Genomic DNA, 24,571 nt, shown 5'->3' with positions numbered 1-24,571 from the left:
AAACAGCCTGAAAATGGCCTGAAAAATCCCCTGAAGTTAGCCCAGAAAATGTCCCCCAAATGGCTTGTTTTGGGGGCGTTTTGGGACACTTTCAGGTTGTTTTCAAGGCCATTTTGGGCCATATTTAGCCTGCAAAACAGCCTGAAAATGGCCTAGAAAACAACCTGCTTATTCGGCCATTTTTCGGGACATTTTCCAGTGCTCCAGTGCCCACGAAGACCAGCACACTGGAAACCAGAAGAGCAGCTGGCGATGGTGCAGGCTCCCACAGAGAGGGCCCTGCGTGCCACCTCTGGCATGCGTGCCATAGGTTTGCCATCACAGGCTTATATCCATTAGCAAGAGGAAGTGAATAAGGATATATTTGTAACTTCTTTGCTTTACAGATGACATGTGTTTCCTCTGTAATAAACTTCTATTACCCGACTTATGTAACTAATAAAGTGTGAATATGCATTGAATTATTGGACATGATCCTTTTCCAGCTCATGAGAGGGCCCACCTTTATTTAGATCCAAAATAAATGTGTTACTCAGAGAGATGTTAAATCTTTCACACTATAGAGTGTGAAAGCAGAAGGACAGCTATATAAATGGAAGAGAATGAAATAGGATCATAACGTTATTGTCCCTTTGAATGTCCACTAATCAGCGCACATTAACATGAAATTTCATTGGATACAGTTCTCAAAGGGTCACCACCTCCAATATACACTACATGACCATGACAAAATAAATACATTCAAAATTATGTATATACCCGCATATGTTAGATGACAAAGAGAAGTGTGTGTATATGTTCTTAGCTCATTTCTGCCCTCCCCAGCCCCCAGGAGATCTCTGAAAGCCTCCATCAGTTGATGACTGCAGCTCTAATGAATCCCTTCCCTGAAAATATTTGCACGATTAATAACAGAAGGTTCCAGATCTTGGAATGGAGGTTAATAGTTGACGCCAATAAAAAAAAGAGTATTGAGTTGTTCTTCTATTGAAATCATAAAAGTTTATGCACAAAGGCTGGATACTCATGGGAAATTAGAGAGAGACAAGATTGTCGGCCAATTTACTGCAGGAAATAAGCGGGTTTTCTATGATGCAATCTTTTGGGTCTGCTTTAAATGCTAAGGACAATATTTTAAAGAAGTAAATATGATTTTCTCAAAGGGAAAACTGTGCTGCTGTCTATGGGCACTTCAGTGACTGGTTTAATATTGAGAGAGCCTAGAAGAACACATGAAGAAAAGATGAACGGGTAAGGAACGATTCATGAAAAACTAAAAACTATTTACAGAGAGTATTTTGCTTGGGTATGGCTAGTCTAGATAGAATAGAATAGAATAGAATAGAATGGAATGGAATGGAATGGAATGGAATGGAATAGAATAGAATAGAATAGAATAGAATAGAATAGAATAGAATAGAATAGAATAGAATAGAATAGAATAGAATAGAATAGAATAGAATAGAATAGAATAGAATAGAATTCTTTATTGGCCAAGTGTGATTGGACACACAAGTTCTTTGCCTTTGGTGCAAATGCTCTGAGTGTACATAAAAAGACAAGATACATTCATCAAGAATCATAAGGTACAGCACTTAAAGATAGTCATAGGGTACAAATAAGGAATCAATCAATATCACTATAAATCATAAAAATGCAAGCAACAAAGTTACAGTCTTGCAGTCATAAGTGGGAGGAGATGGGTGATAGAAACAATGAGAAGACTAATAGTAACACAGCCTTAGTGAATGGTTTGACAGTGGTGAGGGGATTATTTGTTTAGCAGAGTGAAGGCGTTGTGGGGAAAAGCTGTTCTTGTGTCTAGTTGTGCAGTGCTCTATAGCAGCATTTTGAGGGTAGGAGTTGAAACAATTTATGACCAGGACTAGGAGTGACATGCTAGCAATGTTATGATATTTGTGGAACTGTCACAAAGAAGAGGAGGGGGGAGGGTTTCAACCTATTTCCAAAGCACCTGAAGGCAGGACGTGAAGAAATAAATAGAACTCCATCAAGGAGAGATCCAACCTAAAAGTAAGGGGACGTTCTCCGACAGTTAATCAATAGAACAGCTTGCCTCCAGAAATTGTGGGTGCTCCATCAATGGAGATGAATTGTACTCATTATTAGAAAGTTTCTCGTACACTCCAATTAACCAGTGGAATAGCTTGCCTTCAGACATTGTGGGTGCTTTATTACTGGAGGTTTTAAGAATAGACGGGACAGTCACTTGTCTAAAATGGCATAGGATCTCCTGCTTGAGCAGGGGGCTCAACTAGAATATCTCCAAGGTCCCTCCAGCTGTATTCTGATTCTGATTTTGATTTTTTTCCTTGATTAGTTTCCATCAATTGTTTCTTGTCCCACCCTCTGGTGCATTGGAAAATAAGATGTATTTGTACTTATTGTATTTATTAGTTTCTCAAACATGTACAAGATAGTAGGTATCAATATAAACATGGACATGAAAGAAATGAATGCAAATAAATGGGGACAGTAGGACAGGGATGGTAGGCAAACTGGTGCGTTTATTTACACCCCCTTTACGAACCTCTTAGGAATGGGGTGAGGTCCACGGTAGACAGTTTAAGGTTGAAGCTGTGAGGGTTTGAGGATGTAACAACGGAGTCGGGTAGAGTATTCCAGGCATTGATCACTCTGTTGCTGAAGTATTTTCTGCAATTGAGTTTGAAACAATTGACTTTGAGTTTGTTTGCCCATGTGTTATTGAGGTTGAAGCTGAAGGAGTCGTCAACATGTAAGACATTGTAACAGACAATTTTGTTTATTGTGTTTAGATCATTCTTCATCCGGTGCAGTTCCAGATTGTCCAAGCCCAAAATTTTGAGCCTGGTGGCAGAGGGAATTCTATTGTGAGTGGAGGAGTGGAGTACTCTTCTCGTGAAGTACCTCTGGACCTGCTCAATTGCATTAATGATCCCATCCTCTTTGTGGCAAGATCTCATATATCTCATCTCTGGCTATAAAAGACTTTTTCATAGCACACCTTTATTAACAAAGCTATATCATAAGAAAGAAGGGACAGAAATATAGCAAAAGGTTGACCCAATTCTAATTCTGATTGCTTTGGTAGCTAAAGGGGAGGATGGATTTGACCAACTGTACAAGACCTGACTATTTCCTCCTGGTTGGATTGTCTACATTTGGGACCATGGAAAGCATGATGTACCCCAGTGTCTTTTTGATCTACCTCCTGAATCTGATGGGCAACGGGCTCATCATTACGATGGTAATTGCGGACCGCCATCTCCAAAAGCCCATGTATTTCTTTCTTAGCAACCTTTCTTTTATAGACATCGGACACACCACATCCTTCATACCCAAGCTGTTGGTCAATTATCTCTCGGCTAGCAATTCCATCTGTTTTTACTGCTGCGTGATTCAGTTGTGCTTCTATTTTCTTTTCGGCGTCACCGAATTTTTCATCATCACACTGATATCCTTGGACAGATACGTGGCCATTTGCCATCCTTTGAGATACACCACCATCATGACTTTGGAGGTCTGCCTCAAACTGGCAATAGGAGCCTGGTTTGGAGGCTTTACCTCCATCATTTGTCAAGTGGTCCTGATTGCCAACCTACCCTACTGCGCCTCCAACGTAATAAATCATTTCTTTTGTGATGTTGGACCCGTGTTGAAGATTGCCGGAGGAGACACACGTATCATTGAAACCCTTGGTTTCCTAGTTTCCATGGTGGTGATCATGTCCTCTTTGCTTTTCACCCTCGTTTCTTATCTCTTCATCATCGTCACCATTCTTCGAATGCCTTCAACCTCCAAACAGCAGAGGGCTTTTACTACCTGTGCTTCCCACCTGATTGTAGTTTTCATTTTGTACGCCTCCGTCTTTTTCGTCTACCTACGGCCAACAGTCAAGAACTCTTCCTTTAGGGTGATGAAGGTGGTCTCCATTGTCTACACCATGATCACCCCGGTGCTCAACCCTTTCATCTACACCATTAGGAACAACGAAGTGAAAGAGGCTGTTCAGAAAATGATAGCAAGAAAGCTTCCTGCCCTCTCCTGTGTTAAAAGGAACAGGAATTGATCCAATTTTCAAGGAGATTTCCTGAAGACAAACCAAAATCTAAACTCTAAGTTCTAACCTTATGTCTCTTTTGAAGGGCTCCTCTATTTCTTTGCTTTTCTTCCAGTTGGGGGAAATGTCAGAAACAGGAATCAATATTGTTGAAATATTTCATCATGCCTGTCATAATAAAGGAAGTAATGAGTGATATCCAGGTGGAAGGCAACAAGTTGTTTTCTCCTTGATGGAAGCTTTGTTCAGGAGCATCCTTAAACACTGTAGAAGATAAAGTTAGCTACTTTCAATCATTTATTTTTTATTCAATTAGTTAGTTAGTTTGTCAAACATGTACGAGATATTATCAGGTATAAGTATAAACATGGACCATGAACACAGGAAATGGGTACGGATAAATGGGGACAACAGGAGAGGGACGATAGACACACTGGTGTGCTTATGCACACACCCCTAAAGAGCTCTTAGGAAAGGGGTGAGGTCCACACTAGGCAGTTTAAGATTAAAGTTATGATGGTTTGAGGATGTAACAAGGCAGTTGAGTAGAGCATTCCAGGCGTTGATCACTCTGTTGCTGAAGTCGTCTTTTCTTCAATTGAATTTGGAGTGGTTTACCTTTCGTTTGTATCTATTGTTTGCCCACGTATTATTGCGGTTGAAGCTGAAGTAGTCATTGACAGGTAGGACATTGTAGCAGACAATTTTGTGTACTATGCTTTTGAATATGCTTCATTCACAATGAAAAATGTCAGCTTTTCTTACAAATCTGTAACAGCAGCAATATTAATCTACTCTATGAGTTCCTTTGTTTTGCTATTTGATCTTGGGAATCCATTTGCAAGCTTTGGATTTCCTCGTGTAGTTTATTGAAGAAGGATCATTTGAGCAGAACATATAAGATGGTCATTGGAAAAATGCAAGAGATGAGTTTTGGTGCCTACAGTGATTCCGTATATTTTTCAAGTGACAATCTTGGACCAAAGAATCATGACCTGACTGGAAAAGTGACTCTGATCTTCTCCATCTTTCATTGTAGGAAACATGGAGCTTCAGATCATTTTGATTTTGAAGTTGAAAGGGAAGCAATAGCAATAGCACTTAGACTTATAGACCACTTTCCAGTGCTTTACAGCTCTCTCTAAGCAGTTTACAGAGTAAGCATATTTCCACCAACAATTTGGGTCCTCATTTAACCCACCTTGGAAGGATGGAAGCCTGAGTCAACCTTGAGACTGGAGAGATTCGAACTGCCAATTTGCAGGCAGCTGGCAGTCAGCAGAAGTAGCCTGCAGTACTGCACTCTGACCACTGTGCTACCAGTTGCAGGGACTGGGTATGTCTAGTTGAAGGAAAAGAAGGACTAGGGGAGATATGATAGCAGTATTCCAATCTCTCAGGGACTACCACAAAGAAGAGGGAGTCAAACTATTCTCCAAAGCTGAGGGCTGGACAAGAAGCAATGGGTGGAAACTGATCAAGGAGAGAAGCAACTTAGAACTAAGGAGAAATTTCCTGACAGTTAGAACAATTAATCAGTGGAACAACTTGCTTCCAGAAGTTGTGAATTCTCCAACACTGAATGTCTTTAAGAAGATGTTGGATAGCCATTTGTCTGAAGTGGTATAGGGTTTCCTGCCTAAGCAGAGGGTTGGACTAGAAGACCTCTAAGGTCCCTTCCAACTCTGTTATTCTATTCTATGATATTCCTGAATTATCCCAAATCTCATAGCATAGGATTTTGTTGAGAAGTTAGTAAAAAACTATCCTGTTCACAATCCATTTCCAATAATAATGTGGAGGTATTCTTTGACAACCTTACTTTAGCAAAGGTGGAGAAAGCAGTGGGCAGCAGGGTAGGTTACAAGCAGTTTTTTGTTCTTTTCTTATGCAATTATGTAGTGATTCTATGCTTAAAGGATTGTGGGAGAGCTACTGTGCTGTAATACTATAAGCATAAAATAAGCAATATTCAGTAGTGAATGAACCCTGATCACGCATTTTGAATTACATCTTTTGAATACAATTCTGTCTTGATTAGGTAATTATGGATGAAGATTGGCATGTGAGTTAGTCCATACCAGTTAGGTTATTGAGTTTATTATAACGCATAGACTCTGTATCGTGATATGTTCAATAAAATCTACTGTCTAAGATGCTTCCTTAGATGGGAATTCTTGGATATGCTGTTGACTAAAACGATGTATATATTGGTTGACATGGTGGACTAGGAATAGAAACACACATGTTCGTGGCCCCCTTTGTCATAGAAGGTCATAGGTGACCTGACAATGAACAGTTCTTATAGGAAAATATTGGAGGGATATCAAGGTGAGAAGTGTTGTAGCCCACCAGCGTAGCTGGCAGCAGATTCAGACAGTGAAGAGGTTGGGGAGGAACATGGGCCAATCCTGGAGTCCGGGGAAGGCTCTGATGAATGTTATGCATCAGAGGCAGACATGGGGCCAGGGCCATCTGACAGTTATCAACTGGCCTTTGGAGTCGGAGATCAGTGGGGCAGAAGAACAGCTGGAGCCTGTTCCCAGTGTGTTTATGTGCAGAGCTGCAAGGAGAAGGGAACAGCTAAAGAACAAGGGTCAACTTGGGAGTAAGGCCACAGGTGAATGGTGAATGGCCCCTCCCAGAGGGAAGAAAAGAGGAGCGAAAGGGGAGTGGAGTTTGCAGGAGACAATTAGTCCATTCCTGCATTCTTGCCAAGTATTGCGGCATCTGAAAGATATTGGCCTGGCCACTCTCCAAGCCTGATTAAGGTCAGTGATGGTGAACTATCTTAAAAAACTGGGGGCCGGGACTTTGCTGGAGAGGAAGCATTCGCTGTAAATTAAATAAAAGGGGTTTATCAGGACAAGGACTCAGCTTCGTGCTGCTGGGGAAGCCTAGGTCAGCGCAAGAAGAAGAAAGTAATTCTTAACGTTCTTGTCCTTCTATTCCCCGAGGAGTAAGTATCATTTACATACCTAACAGTGTATCTGCAGGATTCTCTCAATGTTACAAAGGCACACAATTTCTGTTAGAAGAATAAATGGGACTCAGAGAATCAGATGGAGTGGAGAAATCCGAAATCGGAAAACGGAAGGAGTGGCGTGCAGAAATAAGTTTTCTAGATGAGGGTCGGATGGTGAACTTTGAGCCCACAAAAATGCAAGGTGCTTTTTTTTTTCTCAGGAGGCAACTGGACTTTCTTGTTTTTCTTTGAAGATATTTCGCTTCTCATCCCAGGAGCTTCTTCAGCTCTTCTTAGACGAGAACCAAAATGTCTTCAAAAAAACCCAAGAAAGTCCAGTTGCCTCTTTTTAAAACAAAAAAAAGCTGAGAATCTCCATAACCTGACCCCTAAAAAGGATTCTTCTATGTGTAACACTGTCAAGTTTATGTAAGTTACCATTTTTGTATGCGCCCCCTTTTGGGCCTGGAAGGCCTCCTGCACCAACCCAGAAGCCAAAACAGGACATGGGGGTGCTGCAGTGGTGGGTTTCAAAAATTTTTAGAACCTCTTCTGTAGGTGTGGCCTGCTTTGTGGAAGTGGCTTGCCGGGCATGTGACTGAGTGGGAGTGGCTTGACAGCCATGTGACCGAGTGGGAGTGGCTTGGCAGTCATGTGACTGGGTGGCAATGGCCAACTTGTAAAATGTGGTGAAACTCACAACGCTCTTGCTTAGCAACCAAAATGTGAAGCACGCAAGTCTTAAAGCTGTCAAGTTACAAGACCCTTGAACCGCTAACCCTTTAGGAAAAAAAAACCCCAGGGGTGTTCAAACTTGACAGCTTTAAGACTTGTGGACTTCAACTCCCAGAATTCCTCCTCCAGTCATGTTGGCTCAGGAATTCTGGCACTGAAGCATGCAAGACTTAAAGCTGTCAAGTTACAAGACCCTTGCACCCCTAACCCTTTAGAAAAAAAACCCCAGGGGTGTTCAAACTTGACAGCTTTAAGACTTGTGGACTTCAACTCCCAGAATTCCTTCTCCAGTCATGTTGGCTCAGGAATTCTGGCACTGAAGCATGCAAGACTTAAAGCTGTCAAGTTACAAGACCCTTGCACCCCTAAACCCTTAGAAAAAACCCCCAGGGGTGTTCAAACTTGACAGCTTTAAGACTTGTGGACTTCAACTCCCTGCATCCTTCCTTTCGCTCTTCATCTTGATGATGTGCGGATGGGTGGGGGGGAGGGAATTGGAACCGGTTCTAAATGGCACGGTAGATTTGTGGAACCTTTTCTATAGAAGAGGTTTGAACTGGCAGGAATCTCACCTTTGGGGTGCTGTGCGAACCCTCCTCCTCCTGGTGCCCTGTTTTTGGCCTGGAAAGCCTCCTGCACCAACCTGGAAGCCAAAATAGGGCACGACAGTGCTGCACAAGGCCAAAAAATGCAATGCAAGCAACTCTCTGCGCATGCACACCTCCCCCATGCATGAGGGCCACCCCAGTGCATGTACATGCTTGTTCCCTATATGCGCCCTGAACTGTGCATACACGGTAGAGACCCGAAGACCAGCTGGCTGGTGAGAGAGGCATGCGTATGTTCAGTAGAACTTGGCTGGCATGATGGCTGGTGTGCCCGCAGAGAGGGCTCTATGTGCCACTTGTGGCACATGTGCTATCGGTTCGCCATCACAATGCTAAGACCATCTCCGCCAACACTGACAGGGCAACCCACCAGAATATAAATGGACAACATACAGCACTCCTTACTAGCATTGATGATGCCACCTACGTAGTTTGGGTAATGAACCATCTGCAAGAAAACAAGCAAGCTCAGAGAGCACCCAGGACCCTCTCACTAAGTGTCACATCAGCAAAGGTATTGACTTTTCCTTTTTTTTTAGTTGCTGCGGGAGTGTGCGTTGGGCTAACTCTAAACGAGTTGCAGTTGATCCTTGTTTGATTGCTTCCAGAGGACCTCCAGAAGATATCAGCCTTGAGTTTATTCCAGGTATCGCGCCTGGATCCTCAAGAGAAATTAAAGACAGATATCCTTGGAGATTGTCTCCCAAGCTTCTGTCGAGAATCACCAAGTCAACTTTCTATGATGCAATCTGCTGTAAATGTCAAAGGAAATATTTCTCAAGAAAGCTACCACCTCCCTTTCAACACAAGATGCCTCGTTTTCTGTGCTTCTTCAAGACACAGCCTTGATGTATGAATAGAGCAATGAAAGAGAAAGGCATTTGAAGAAGACAAGTAAAGGAAGGAAGAACAAATCAAGGTAAAGGTGGAGAGAACTTTATGTTTTATAGAACAAACACCTGGAACAGAATTTCACTGCAGATGGAGCTATGACTTCCTGGCATAATAACATATAGCTATACCCATATCCACACACAGAAAAAAAAAACATCTTGATATTTATATTTCTGTAGACTTTTCTTTACTTATATCTCACTTAGCCAAATTGTGCTATTGTAAATCAGGGTTTTTATGGCAGAGAGGAATACAGGATAACTATCCATCAGGGGAAAGCATATAGTGGAGAATAACTTGGGCAGAAACAGTGATTAAGTCTACTCTTTTGAGGTCTTGGCTTATTATTTCCACAGAAAACCATTTTTATACCAGGGAACGAGGAAAAGCCAGTTCATTTTTGGACAGTGGAGAGAAAGGAATTGACTTAATTTGTCTTTCAAACAAATCTACTGGTGGAGTCTTTGTATAACCATCAATGAATCTCATTCTCTATCAGGTGGCTTTATATTATTATTTTTTTCTGGATAATCTCAGATGATATTCTATGCACAACATAGTTTTCCATCTTTTCTTTACTCTCTGCCTATAATGTGGTTTCATTCATCACCTCTCCATTTAGAATAGAATAGAATAGAATAGAATAGAATAGAATAGAATAGAATAGAATAGAATAGAATAGAATAGAATAGAATAGAATAGAATAGAATAGAATAGAATAGAATTCTTTATTGGACACACAAGGAATTTGCCTTTGGTGCATATGCTCTCAGTGTACACAAGGAGAATGAAATACATTCATCAAGACTAAAAAGTGCTTTGGAAAATAAGTTGTATTTGTATTTATTGTATTTATTAGTTTGTCAAACATGTACAAGACAGCAGAAGGCAACTTAAATCAGGGATCCTTGATGCTTTCTGGGCTTGGTTATCTTCTTGTAGATGTTTCCTTATCCAAACTGGTGAACATCGTCAGTGCTAGCATCTGATGATGTTGACTACTTTGGATAATGAAACATCTATTAAAAACAAACAAACAACTAAGCTCATTTCAACCTGTGCTACAAATAGTCTCATTTATTGTCAAATTTCATCTTCTAGGCAAGGAGAATAAGTATTCCAGGGTCTTATCAAATGTCCCCCCATCACTTCCTCACAAGACACCTAGGCAAGACAGACAAAATAGCCTTCTTTGTATCAGCTCCTACTTTCTGGAAGTAAGAGCAAGTCCCACAATATGGCAATCTTGCAAACAATTCGATTATATTTGTATTCATTAGTTTGTCAAACATGTACAAGATAGCAGGTATAAATATAAACATGGACATGAACGAAAGAAATGAATACAAATAAATGGGGACAGTAGGACAGGGACAGTCAGCACGCTGGTGCGTTTATGCACACACCCTTTAGGGACCTCTTAGGAATGACATGAGGTCCATGATAGACAGTTGAAGGTTGAAGCTTCAAGGGTTTAAGGATGTAACAACAGAGTCAGCTAGAGTATTCCTGGCATTGACCACACAGTTCCTGAAGCTGTACTTTCTGCAATCAAGTTTGGAACAGTTGACTTTGAGTTCGTATCGATTGTTTGCCCATGTGTTATTGAGGTTGAAGCTGAAGGAGTCGTCAACATGTAAGACATTGTAACAGACAATTTTGTTTATTGTGTTTAGATCATTCTTCATCCGGTGCAGTTCCAGACTGCCCAAGCCCAAAATTTCGAGCCTAGTGGCAGAGGGAATTCTATTGTGAGTAGAGGAGTGGAGTACTCTACTCGTGAAGTACCTCTGGACTTGCTCAATCGCATTAATGACCCCATCCTCTTTGTGGCAAGATTTCACATCTCATATATCTCATCTTGCTTGGCAAGAAAGTAAGAAAACCTCCGTAACTCTGGTTAGAGAACGTAGAGTTTTTCATAGACTTTGTTTATAAACAAAGCTGTACTGTACCATAAGGGACAGAAATAGAGGAAGAGGTTGACTTAGTTCAAATTCTGATTGCTTTGGTAGCTAAAGGGGAGGATGGATTTGACCAACTGCACGAGACCTGCCTACTTTCTCCTGGTTGGATTGTCTACATTTGGGACCATGGAAAGCATGATGTACACCAGTGTCTTTTTGATCTACCTCCTGAGTCTGATGGGCAACGGGCTCATCATTATGATGGTAATTGCGGACCGCCATCTCCAAAAGCCCATGTATTTCTTTCTTAGCAACCTTTCTTTTATAGATATTGGATACACCACATCCATCATACCCAAGCTGTTGGTCAATTACCTCTCGGCTAGCAATTCCATCTGTTTTTATTGCTGCGTGATTCAGTTGTGCTTCTATTTTCTTGTTGGTGTCACCGAATTTTTCATCATCACATTGATATCCTTGGACAGATACGTGGCCATTTGCCATCCTTTGAGATACGCCACCATCATGACTTCGGAGGTCTGCCTCAAAATGGCAATAGGAGCCTGGTTTGGAGGTTTTACCTCCATCATTTGTCAAGTGGTCCTGATTGCCAAGCTACCCTACTGCGCCTCCAACGTAATCAGTCATTTCTTTTGTGATGTTGGACCCGTGTTGAAGATTGCCGGAGGAGACACACGTATCATTGAAACCCTTGGTTTCCTAGTTTCCGTGGTGGTGATCATGTCCTCTTTGCTTTTCACCCTCGTTTCTTATCTCTTCATCATCATCACCATTCTTCGAATGCCTTCAACCTCCAGACAGCAGAGGGCTTTTACTACCTGTGCGTCCCACCTGGTTGTAGTTTTCATTTTGTACGCCTCCGTTTTTTTCGTCTACCTACGGCCAACAGTCAAGAACTCTTCCTTCAGGGTGATGAAGGTGGTCTCCATTGTCTACACGATGATCAACCCGGTGCTCAACCCATTCATCTACACCATTAGGAACAACGAAGTGAAAGAGGCTGTTCAGAAAATGATAGCAAGAAAGCTTCCAGCCCTCTCCTGTGTTAAAAGGAACAGGAATTGATCCATTTTTCAAGGAAATTTCCTGAAGACAAAACAAAATCTAAACTCTTAAGTTCTAACCTTATGTCTCTTTTGAAGGACTCCTCTATTTCTTTGCTTTTCTTCCAGTTGGGGGAAATGTCAGAAATAGGAATCGATATTGCTGAAATATTTCACCATGCCTGTCATAATAAAGGAAGTGATGAGTGATATCCAGGTGGAAGGGAACAAGTTGTTATCTGCTTGATGGAAGCTTTGTTCAGGAGCATCCGTAAGCACTGTAGAAGATAAAGTTAGGTACTTTCAATCATTTATTTTTTATTTAATTAGTTAGTTTGTCAAACGTGTACGAGATATCACGTATAAGTATAAACATGGACATGAAGACAGGAAATGGGTACGGATAATTGGGGACAATAGGAGAGCGACGATAGACACGCTGGTGTGCTTATGCACACAGCCCTAAAGACCTCTTAGGAAAGGGGTGAGGTCCACACTAGACAGTTTAAAGTTAAAGTTATGATGGTTTGAGGATGTAACAAGGCAGTTGAGTAAAGCTTTCCAGGCGTTGACCACTCTGTTGCTGAAGTCACCTTTCTTCAATTGAATTTGTACTGGTTTACGTTTCATTTGTATCTATTGTTTGCCCACATATTATTGCGGTTGAAACTGAAGTAGTCGTTGACAGGTAGGACATTGTAGCAGACAATTTTGTGTACTATGCTTAGGTCAGACCGTAGGCGGCATAGTTCCAGGTTGTCCAAGCCCAAAATTTCAAGCCTGGTGGCATAAGGTATTCTATTGTGGGCAGAAAAGTGGAGGACTCTTCTTGTGAAATACCTCTGGACTCGCTCAATTGTATTAATGTCCGATATACAATGTGGATTCCAGGCAGATGAGCTGTATTCGAGAATTGGTCTGGCAAATGTTTTATATGCCCTAGTTTGCAGTACAATGTTACCAGAGAAGAAGCTTCACAAAATGTCAGACCATTTCATCTCTATTAGTGATCTTTTGAGTATGGAGTCAAACTTTTCCCCACCCATTTTACTGTGAGCCAATAGAAGACGAAATGCCAAGATTTTAACATGCTGGTTGAAAAGTCCAAAATTGTACCTGTGTCACTCTCTGGTCAATTAGAGAGTCCATACATTTCTTCCCTATGTCTAAGTGTTGCAACAGAAACAAAGAATATTTCTGTCCCATCAGATTCAGCGCAGATGCGTGCACTGGCCAGCTTATTTTTCACTTTTCCGGAGGGCCAGAGGAGACGGTTTTCGCCCTCCCCAGGCTTCAGGAAAGTCTCCGGAAGCTGGGAAGGGTGAAAAATGCCAGCAACCGGCCAACCAGAAGTTCATTCCTGAACTTCCGGTTGGGCTGTTGGGCCTGTTTTTAGCCCCCCCCCCCCCCCCCGGCTTCAGGAAAGCCTCCAAAGCCTGGGGAGGGGTCACACACGAATGCGTGGGGAGGGGGCGTGTATGCCTGCACAGAGGGGGTGCACACATGGGCAGTTGGACGGGGAGTTTGAGTGGGCATGTGCACGTCCGTACAGCATGCAATTTTGGCACGCAGTAAGAAAAAGGGTTGCCATCACTGTGCGTTAGTGGTGAAGGTGCTCACCTCAATCCTGAAGGTTGAGAATTCAATTTTAGTTAGCTGCAGATATTTTTCTCCTAGGGCACAGAGAATAAAGTATCTACTGTGAACTTCACGTGGCATCAGGGAAGGCACCTGGCCAATAAACGCTCAGCTCCATCCCGTCTCCCCAGCTCTACCCTGAATTAAGAGACTAAAAGGGAGTTTTTGGGATAGTGAGTCATGTGTGGAACTAGGAATGGGATCCCAGATTCTGACCAATCCTTATTGATGGGTGCTCCCTAAGATTCATCCTTCTCCTCCCAACCTCTTTTGCTCAGTGTTTTTGTGGGGAAAAAGGGAGGAGAAAATCCCTGGTACATTCTCTTGCGGTCTTAGAGAAAAGTCAGGATAGAAATCTAGCAGAGAAAGGATAGCAATAGCAATAGCACTTAGACTTACAGCCTTGTCTAATCAGTTTTATAGTCAACATACGGCCCCCAACAATTTGCATCCTCATTTTACCCACTTGGGAAGGAAGGAAGGCTGAGTCAACCTTGAACCTGGCAGTCAGCAGAAGAAGCCTGCAGTACCGCACTCTAACCACTGCGCCACCGTGGGTCATATCACTCATTCTTTTCTCTCCTTCTTCATAGTCTAGTACCACTGTCTTATAGTGTACAATGTATATAAGAGGTCTCTATAATACGAATGCCCTCTGTTTAATTTCACAAATGCAGCAATTGCTATGTGACTTTTATGACGACAGCAAATGGAAGCCAGAAATTGGTGAGAATTGGAGGGGAAGAAACAGAAGGCCAACACTGATTCTTGCGACCCCAAAGTTCACATTGCTAAGCATGAACACAATCCTCAGATCTGATAGTACCTTTCTCCTCTTCTCAACTTTATTTCAATTAACTTCTGGTGTCATCTATCTATCTATCTATCTATCTATCTATCTATCTATCTATCTATCTATCTATCTATCTATCTATCTATCTATCATCTATCTATCTATCTATCTATCATCTCTAATCTCTCATCTGCCTGCCTTTCTGTCTGTCTGCTTCCGGCCTGCCTGCCCATCCATCCATCCATCCATCCATCCATCCATCCATCCATCCATCCATCTCTATCTATTTTATCTAATCTAATCTAATCTAATCTAATCTAATCTAATCTATCTATCTATCTATCTATCTATCTATCTATCTATCTATCTATCTATCTATCTATCTATCTCTCTGCCTGCCTGCCTGCGTGCCTGCCTGCCCATCCGTCCATCCGTCCGTCCATCCATCCATCCATCCATCCATCCATCCATCCATCCATCCATCTCTATCTAATCTCTCTCTCTCTCTCTCTCTCTCTCTCTCTCTCTCTCTCTCTCTCTCTCTCTCTCTCTCCCTGCCTGCCTGCCTGCCTGCCTGCCTCTAATCTCTCATCTGTCTGTCTGTCTTTCTGCCTGCCAGCCCGTCCGTCCATCCATCCGTCCATCCATATCTATCTATCTATCTATCTATCTATCTATCTATCTATCTATCTATCTATCTATCTATCTATCCTGTATATAGATGGCTGTGTGTGTGTATGTTGCAGCATAACTCTGGAACGCCTTGAGCAATTTCAACCAAACTTGGTACACAGATGACTTACTTTCTTGAAACAAATACTATGGGGGTAAGACACCCCTAACAACCCTCGGTGTGGTGTGTGTGTCCCCGTGTGTGTGTGTGTGTGTGTGTGTGTGTGTGTGTGTGTGTGTGTGTGTGTTCCAGTATAACTCCAGAACGCCTGGTCCACTGTAATGAAAAGGACTGAATTATATCTATAGCGTCAAGTCACAATACTTTTGACAGTGATAGTGTGCTACCTATTATATGAACATAATAAACACAAATATACATTATTTTGCTTTTAATGTGAGCAATGAAGGAGGAACAGGTTTGACGTATTGGTCCAAAGATCCAACATTATGCGAGTGAAAACTCAGATGGAGTTTAATGTCAAGTCCCCATTCGGAGCTCACCATATCTGGGGATGGCAGCGGTGGTGGTGGGGGCATGATCCAGTTGTTTCCACTGGCAAGAGGGGCTGTGGAGCCTGTTACAGTGGTACCAATAGCAGCTGGTCCAGTGGTGGATTTCTACCAGTTTGGACTGGTTTGGCTGAACCAGTAGTAGCTTGGCAGCCTGCTAACGCCCCCGAACCAGTGGTGACATCTAAAAATTTTCCCTACAGGTTCTATGGGTGTGGTTTGGTGGGCGTGGCTTGGTGGTTATGTGACCGAGTGGGCGTGGCCAAGTCAATGTGACTTCTTTGCCCTTATGACCTACAAAAAGAAAATATACCAATTATTTCATGTATTTAAGACTTAAATAAGAATAATGAAGAATACTTATGTAAGAATACTTACACAAGAGCGATAAAAGTTTGTTGCCTCTTCATCCTTGCTGGTAAAGCCTGATACTGCAAAAGGAAGAAAAAGAGCTTTGTTAGCTGAAAACCAGTGATGGGAGCAATACAAAAGCACACAAGACACAAAAGCCACAAGAAGCTAGTTTTAACACAAAAACAACACAACAGCAACACAAGGCAGAAGCAGCTGCACCTCACACGAAAGAGCTCCTGCCACAAGCAGGAAATGCGCAGAGCCATAAAGAGCTCGAAAGGCAACATTCACACTTTACACAAAACAACACAACTGTCTCACCGCATTGTGCAACTCACAATTGATTGGGCAGCTGTCGGTGAGGCTTCTTAGAAGTTCTAGGAGAGGCTTCTCATTGAGGCTTCTCATCCAGCAGGGGTCGGCGAAACGAGTACCTAGGCCACGTGGCAAACGGACCTTATATAGGGGGTGGGTGGGGCTGCTGGAGCAGAAGCGAAGTGCCAAGCGGCCGGAAGTGAACCAGTGACTGAGCGGGCAAGCAGGTGAGTGGGCGACTGGGCAAAGGTGGGGCCACCAGGGATTTTTACCCCGGTTCGGAGAACCATGGCCTATCGTTGCTACCGGTTTGGGCAAAACGGGCTGAACCGGGAGGATTTCACCCCTGTCCCAAACCGGTTCTCCCAGCAGTGCCATAGGTGCTGCCATGTTGTTTTCTACTTCTGCACATGCCCAGAGCAATTTTAGTTGCACTGTGCATGTGTGCAAGGAGCGCCCCCGAGCAAACTGGCAGTATTCTGTGTTCACAGCTGCATCCAGCTGCAGCAGTTTCAGTAGGCTGCATTCACTCTTGCTCACACCTCACCAATGATGTTGCCATTGCCTTGGGGATGGGATCCAAGATACCAAAAAATGTCCACCTTCTTTAGGTTTTCTCCATTGGTTTGAAGTGTTCCGGGGCTGGTGACAGTCTCTAAGCAGGGGTGGGATTCTACCGGTTCGGCCCGGTTTGGGAAAATCGGTAGCTCCAAAGATCAGCTGAGAATGAACCAGTTCGCTACGACCTTCAGGTGGGCCCATCCACCCGCCCCTGGGCCATGTGTGGATTGCCGCACATCAGCTATTTTCCTGTGAATTGTTCACGCATGCAGCATGTGCCAGGCACATCAGAGCGCTCAGCGAACCGGTTGGATCCCACCCCTGTCTCCAAGTACTTGAGGAAACCACATAGAACCTGGAAAATGGTAGGAGTGGAGAACAGGGAGGGAAAAGTGTTGTGGAGCAAAGTCGAATTGTGAATCTTGACTTCTAGAAATGAACCTTGTACAGTGTGATATTTTCAAGTCTATGTATGCTAACATCTTATTGACCAACTGAATTGACTTGTTCTGTCCATTCCACTATTGAGCAATATTCTACTGCCACACAGAATATCATAATATTCCAGAGTTGGAAGAGGACTCTTGGGTCATTGCATTCCATCTCCTACCCTGTTTGGTTTGAGAATCAAAAAATGAAGTATCTTAAATAGATATTGAAGAAAGTCATCTCTACATAAATAATAACCACTCAAGAAAAGACCTGCATCTTCAGTGCAGATTAATTAAGGGAAAGTGGGCTTGGGAAACAAGACTGAATGCTTCTTGATCACATACAATACATGACAAAATTATCTACTACACATCATTGAATGATAACATCCCGATGAAAAATACCTATGGAGTTTCTCAGTCTCCAGGTCATGGTTGTCCCAAAGGTGCTTTTTCAAAACGCAACTGGACTTTTTGGTTTTTCTAGGAAGACACTTCACTTCTCATCCAAGAAGCTTCTCCAGCTCTGGCTGGTTGGTGGGGAATGGAAATTGAACAGTCCTATCTCAACAGAGGGGGAGGGTTATGACATAGTTTCTATCCTTGGGCTGTTAGACTCTTAAACACAACCACAATCACTCCACACACAAACGGAAATGTATGACTACTTTCTTTCTTTCTTTCTTTCTTTCTTTCTTTCTTTCTTTCTTTCTTTCTTTCTTTCTTTCTTTCTTTCTTTCTTTCTCTTTTTCCTAATTACTCGCATAGGGATCATTCTTTATACTATTTATGTTATTTGTATTTTTTGTCATGGATTGCACCAGTGAGGCTAAAACCAATTTCATGATGTACAATGACAATAAAGGCTACCCTGTGACATCATCTACCTCCAATATACAACATAGTCCTTTCAATAGTTCCAAGAAGGCTCCACACCCATTTGCACCACTCAGATAACCCAGATAAAACTCCAGGTGGCCTCAACAACTCTCCAAAAGAATGCAAATGGCCAGCTGTCTGCAAGGAGTACAACTCCTTCCATTCCCCACCATCCAACCAGAGCTGAAGAAGCTTCTTAGATGAGAAGCAAAATGTTTTTAAAGAAAAACCAAAAAAGTCCAGTTGCCTCTTGAAAAATCACCTTTGGGAAAATGTACACAAGACTCTATTTCTAGGAGTGGCACTTGGACATTGGTTTAAAAAGAACTACCATATATTTTGGAGTATAAGACACACCGGAGTATAAGACGCACCAAGGTTTTGAAGAGGCAAATTTTAAAAAAAGTTTTTGCACTCTGAAAACCTCTCAAAACTGGTCTGTTTATTGCAAAAACGGGCCCGTTTCCCCCCAAAAAAGGCATGAATAGCCTTTAGGGGGCTTGCAGAGTGCTCCTGGGGGCATGCCCCTCCCAAACAAGCAAAAAATTGCCTGTTTTTCACAAAAAGTGGTCCATTTTTCATAAATGAAAGGGCATGAATAGCCTTTAGAAGCTTATAGAGTGCTCCTAGGAGCAGGGGGGTAAAAATGAGCAAAAAAACACTCATTTCTGCCCTCCCCAGCCCCCAGTAGCTCTCTAAAAGCTTCCTACAAGCTATGCATGGCCCTTTTGATGAAGGGGCGGAGTTTCGGGAGGCAAAAAAGGCTGTGTTCAGTGTATAAGATGAACCCAGATTTTCAGCCTCTTTTTTAAGGGGAAAAGGTGCGTCTTATACTCCAAAAAATGCAGTAAGTATGAATCACGCTCATTCCAAATTATCCATTTCGGGGCATAGTCTATGAATACTTATGAGAACTGAGAGACAAATATTTCTAGAAATAGTATCTCAATCTTCTGTTCAAAATTAAGTGAAAGTCCTACATTTTATCTTGTTTGCAATGAAAGAAAAGTGGGAATCAGACCCACTATACAAGAGTTGCAGAGTTTATCCTTGATGTGTACCTCCAGAGGGCCTCTTATTTTGCAATAGCACTTGACATCGTTCCAAGGCCCATGAGTCTTGTGCATATTTGAGATATACTGCATGGATACTCACGAGAAATTAAAGGCAAATATCCATAGAGACTGTTACCCATGCTTCTGTAGAGAAGAAGTAAATAAACCTTCTATGATGCAATCTGCTAGATACTCTTTAAATGTTAATGAAAATATATCTCAAGAAGTCTACCAGTTCCCCCTGAACACCTGATGGCACCATTTTCTATGATTCTTGAAAACATTGTCTTCATAAATGAATGAAAAGATGGAGTGATGGGTACTGTCCTTGGAGAAGACACGTCAGGGAAATAAATAAGGACAAATTGAGGTAAGCAACAAAGATGATTAGGGGACTGAAGGCTAAAACATATAAAGAAAGGTGGCAGGTATGTCCAGTTTAATTAGAAGAAGGACTGGGGGAGACATGATAGCAATGTTCCAAGATCTTAGGAGCTGCCACAAAGAAGAGGGAGTCAAGCTATTCTCCAAAGCACCTGAAGGCAGGATAAGAAGCAATGGGTGGAAACTAATCAAGGAGAGAAGCAACTTAGAACTGAGGAGAAATTTCCTGACAGTTAGAACAATTAATCAGTGGAACAACTTGCCTCCAGAAGCTGTGAATGCTCCAACACTGGAAGTCTTTAAGAAGATGTTGGGTCTTCTTCTTTGTATGAAGTGGTGTAGGGTTTCCTGCCTAAGTAGGGGGTTGGGCTATAAGACCTCCAAGGTCCTTTCCAACTCTGTTATTCTATTCTATTCTATTCTATTCTATTCTATTCTATTCTATTCTATTCTATTCTATTCTATTCTATTCTATTCTATTCTATTCTATTCTATTCTATTCTATTCTATTCTATTCTATTCTATTCTATTCTATTCTAGTGTAGAGAGATCTTTAGCTCCATGATCTATAAAAGCAGAACATGAAACAGAATGCCACTGTAAAAATAATCATGACTTCCTAGCATATACACACATCCACCCCGCATGTACATAGAGAAACATCTTGGCTATTATATTTTTGTCGTCCTTTTTCTACTTTCATCTTTCTATCACAGCCCATATTTTGTGTTCCTCTCTTCTTTAGATAGTTAACAGTTGCCAACAAAGTTCCTGGTGGGTGTATGGAACTTTTATCAATTCCCAAGTTCTAATGTGTATCAAAATATTTCAGCCCTTCCTATTTCATCTCATCTCATCATGTTATCCTATCTTGTCATCTTGTCTTATCTTGTCCTGTCCTATCCCATCCCATCCCATGTCATCTCAACTCTCATCTTATCTTCTGTCAGCTACTATAGCTTTTGATAGCTTGATGTTAAAATTAACTCTTCTGTTCCTTCTGTCGAATTCATAATTCTAGTTTCTCAGATAGGATTTTACAAATTTGGCAAAATCTTGATTCCATATTTTCTCTTCTTGTAACAGAAGAAGAACATGAATTTGACCAATTGTACAAGAACAACTGAATATATTCTTGCTGGACTGCCACACGCTACAGGAATGGGAAGCGTGATGTCCTATCCCATCCCATCCCACCTCATCTTATCATCTTATCTTTTGTCAGCTACTAAAGCTTTACATAGCTTTTAATATTGTGATGTTCAAAGTAACTCTTGTGTTCCCTCTGTTGAACTCATAATGCTAGTTTTTGAAAAGGGACTTTTACAAATTTGGCTAAATCTTGAGTCAATGAAGATTCCATGTTTTCTCTTTTTGTAACAGAAGAAGAACATGAATTTGACCAACTGTACAAGAACAACTGAATTTATTCTTGCTGGACTGCCAGACATTACAGGAATGGAAAGTGTGATGCATGCAGGCATCTTTCTGCTCTACCTCCTGTGTCTGATGGGCAATGGGCTCATCATTGCCATGGTCATTTTGGACCACCATCTCCAGAAGCCCATGTATTTCTTCCTTAGCAACCTTTCTTTCAAAGACATTGGACACACCACAACCTTCATACCCAAGCTGTTGCTCAACTATGTCTCTTCTAACAATTCCATCTGTTTCTATTGCTGTGTGATACAGTTGTGCTTCTACTTCTTTTTTGGAGTGACTGAATTTTTCATCATCACTTTGATCTCCCTGGACAAATACGTGGCCATTTGCCATCCTTTGAGACACTCCACTATCATGACGTCATGCGTCTGCCTTAAACTGGCAATAGCAGCCTGGTTTGGCGGATTTTTCTCCATAGTTTTCCAGGTCGTGATGATTGCAAACTTGCCCTACTGCACTTCCAATGTTATCGATCATTTCTATTGCGATGTTGGACCCGTGCTGAAGATTGCAGGAGGAGATACCCGTCTCATCGAAGCCCTCGGCTTTCTCGTTGCGGTGGTTGTGGTTGTGTCCTCTTTGGTTTTCACCCTCATTTCTTACTTCTTCATCCTCTACACCATTCATCGAATGCCTTCAGCCTCCAGTCAGCAGAAGGCCTTTTCGACCTGTGCTTCACATCTGGTTGTGGTCACCCTTTTGTACGGATCGGTCTTTTTTGTCTACTTAAGACCGACTATCAAGAACTCTTCCTTCAGTATGACAAAGTCTGTCGCCATACTGTATACTTTTATCATCCCTGTGCTCAACCCATTCATCTACAGCATTAGGAACAATGAAGTGAAAGATTCTGTACATAAAATGATAGGAAGACATGTTTCAAGTCTCTGAAATCTTTCATTCTCTCCAACCCGAAACCCTTTGTTAAATGAAGTGAGAAGTGATTCCATTCTCCAACACATTTTTTGTTTATGAAATGTAAACTTCATTTGGCCTGCATGGGTGTGTTCCTTCAAGTTGGGACGTTCCAGAAACATCAGTCAAAATTCTTATAGTTTATGTTATCCCTATGATAACAAAAGGTAAGAGTAAATAATATTCAATGGGAGTCAACATGGATTTTGTTGTTGTTGTTTGTTTCATTAAAACTTTGTTCAAAAGTCTATGTAAGATAAAATTAGTTACCCATGAACAGTTGGGTTTCAGAGCAGAACATAATACTGAGATGGCATCAATTGTGTTTTTCAGGGTCATGGTTGGGAAGATCTGGTAGAAGCATCCTGGTTCTCCTTCATGTCCCAGCATTGTTCAGTATGATCAATCCTGGTCTCCATCTGACCACCGAACAGCCTTGCTGTCAGAAGTTGTGGGTGCTTCGTCACTTTTTAGGTTTTTAAGAGGAGACTTGACAGTCACTTGTCTGACATGGTATAAGGTCTCCTGCTCGAGTGAGAGTTAGACTAGAAGACCTCCAAGTTCCCTTCCAGCTCTATTCTGTGTTAGCGTTCCAAATACCATGCATGAAATCAATCAGAGTCCAAGGCAGAATCATCCTTAAAGTTCCAATCATACAGGTATGTTGGCACATCTATGGAATTTCAGTTCTGATCTTCTTCCTGGAATTCCACCCAGTTGAGAGTTCATGATCTCCTCCCCACACCCACAAATCCATCACATGTTCCAATCATCATCTTCCACGCTGGCATCTACACCCCTCTGCTTCCGGTCAGGTGTCAAGGTGCGGAGACAAAAGATGACCTTGAGCTTCTAGAAAGAATGACAACAAAACATTCCACAATCCTACTCCTTTCTATTCCCCCCTCCCAACTACTACACTAAACACATAGGGAATTATAAGAAAGTGTGGCAGGCCAAAGATCCTAAAAGGAACATAACTACAGGCCTGACATTCTGATTGAAAGCTGTTTTCTGAGTGTTTCTTCCTTTTATAATTGACCAATGGAAGAGATAATGCTGCTTCAAAAATCCAGAATTGTACAGCTCTAAAGAACACTCCATACATTTCTTCCTCATGTCTAGGTGTTGGGCTAATGCAACAAAAACATTTCTGTCCAAGCTAATTTCTTGTACATCAAATGCAAGCTTAATCTGTCTTTTGAAGGAGGCCTCTATGTAGCTAACATGCCTAACGACATAAAAATACCACATCCTTTGTCGAGCTAAAGCACCTGTCGTTTACGCAGAAACGCTAAACCACAAAGCCTGTCCGGAGAACTCCGGGCATGAGAGAAAGCCACATCCTATGGAAAGCTTCTAACCTGCTTAAGTTTTGCCCTGCAACAAGCTTTTAACCAATCATGTAACCGTATGTTGTATTACGAAAACCCTTCTTGTATGCCTTAATAAATACCGTCTCAATCAGCCAGTGGGGGTCTTTTTGGCATCTCACTGAGCTGGTTGATGCGTTCTAACACATCATGGTGTTCGTGCTTCCTTAGCAGAGCCAGACCCACCTAGCTTAGGCTCACCCTAACGAGGGTTCTCACCCCTTCGGGGGTCCCGAAGCCTAACTCAGGTGCACCCTTTCGAGGGTCCCAAAAGCAGACGAGGTCGTCACCGTGTGGCAGCCAGCCGCACAATCACACCTCTATGCTTATATTCTTTCAAGGTGCAGAGTGCAAAAAATATTACAGAAGATTCTTGAGATATTTCACATTGCTTATCATAACAAAGAGTGGGATGTGGTGGCTCAGTGGCTAAGCGCTGAGCTTGTCGATCAGAAAGGTCGGCAGTTCAGCAGTTCAAACCCCTAGTGCCGCATAACGGAATGAGCTCCTGTTACTTGTCCCAGCTTCTGCCAACCTAGCAGCTCGAAAGCATGTAAAAATGCAAGTAGAAAAATAGCGACCAACTTTGGTGGGAAGGGAACAGAGTTTCATGCACCTTTGCCCTTTAGTCATGCCGTCCACACGACCCCGGAGATGTCTTCATGTCTTCATCTTTGAAACGAAGATGAGCAACGCCCCCTAGAGTCAGGAATGACTAGCACATATGTGCGAGGGGAACATTTACCTTTACAATAACAAAGAGGGAACAGTGACCAACATTCAAATTGAAGGCAACTTTTTTTCCCCTGTTGGATGAAAAATGTATTCAAAGCATAAGTAAAATGAAATTAAGAAGCCATGACCAGTGGGGTTTCAGATTGGGATATAAAACTGAGATGGTATCAACTATGCTTTTCAGTGTCCAAGTTGGGAAGGCTTGGTGCAAGCATCCTGGTTCTCCTTCGTCTCCTTTTAGTACTATCAATCATGACATCCATCTGAAGTGCTC

General features: G+C 42.1%; 3 protein-coding genes across 3 annotated transcripts; all 3 read left to right on the top strand.

Moving 5' to 3' along the window:
- Positions 1-3,181: 3,181 nt before the first annotated feature.
- Positions 3,182-4,072, top strand: LOC309401224 (olfactory receptor 6X1-like; the record flags this gene model as incomplete). Its single annotated transcript, XM_081970293.1, has 1 exon — positions 3,182-4,072. One exon carries the CDS (start codon positions 3,182-3,184, stop codon positions 4,070-4,072), a length of 891 nt encoding a protein of 296 aa, XP_081826419.1.
- A 7,295-nt stretch (positions 4,073-11,367) lies between these two features.
- Positions 11,368-12,258, top strand: LOC309401223 (olfactory receptor 6X1-like; the record flags this gene model as incomplete). The annotated part of the gene is made up of 1 exon (XM_081970292.1): positions 11,368-12,258. One exon carries the CDS (start codon positions 11,368-11,370, stop codon positions 12,256-12,258), a length of 891 nt encoding a protein of 296 aa, XP_081826418.1.
- Positions 12,259-21,289: 9,031 nt separating this feature from the next.
- Positions 21,290-22,165, top strand: LOC309401222 (olfactory receptor 6X1-like; the record flags this gene model as incomplete). The annotated part of the gene is made up of 1 exon (XM_081970291.1): positions 21,290-22,165. One exon carries the CDS (start codon positions 21,290-21,292, stop codon positions 22,163-22,165), a length of 876 nt encoding a protein of 291 aa, XP_081826417.1.
- Positions 22,166-24,571: the final 2,406 nt, after the last annotated feature.

This window comes from Natrix helvetica (assembly GCF_964273705.1).
Source record: "Natrix helvetica genome assembly, chromosome: Z".
Classification (NCBI taxonomy): Eukaryota; Metazoa; Chordata; class Lepidosauria; order Squamata; family Natricidae; genus Natrix; species Natrix helvetica.
Note: the sequence above shows the minus strand (reverse complement) of the source record. Positions and strands in the feature narration are given on the sequence as shown.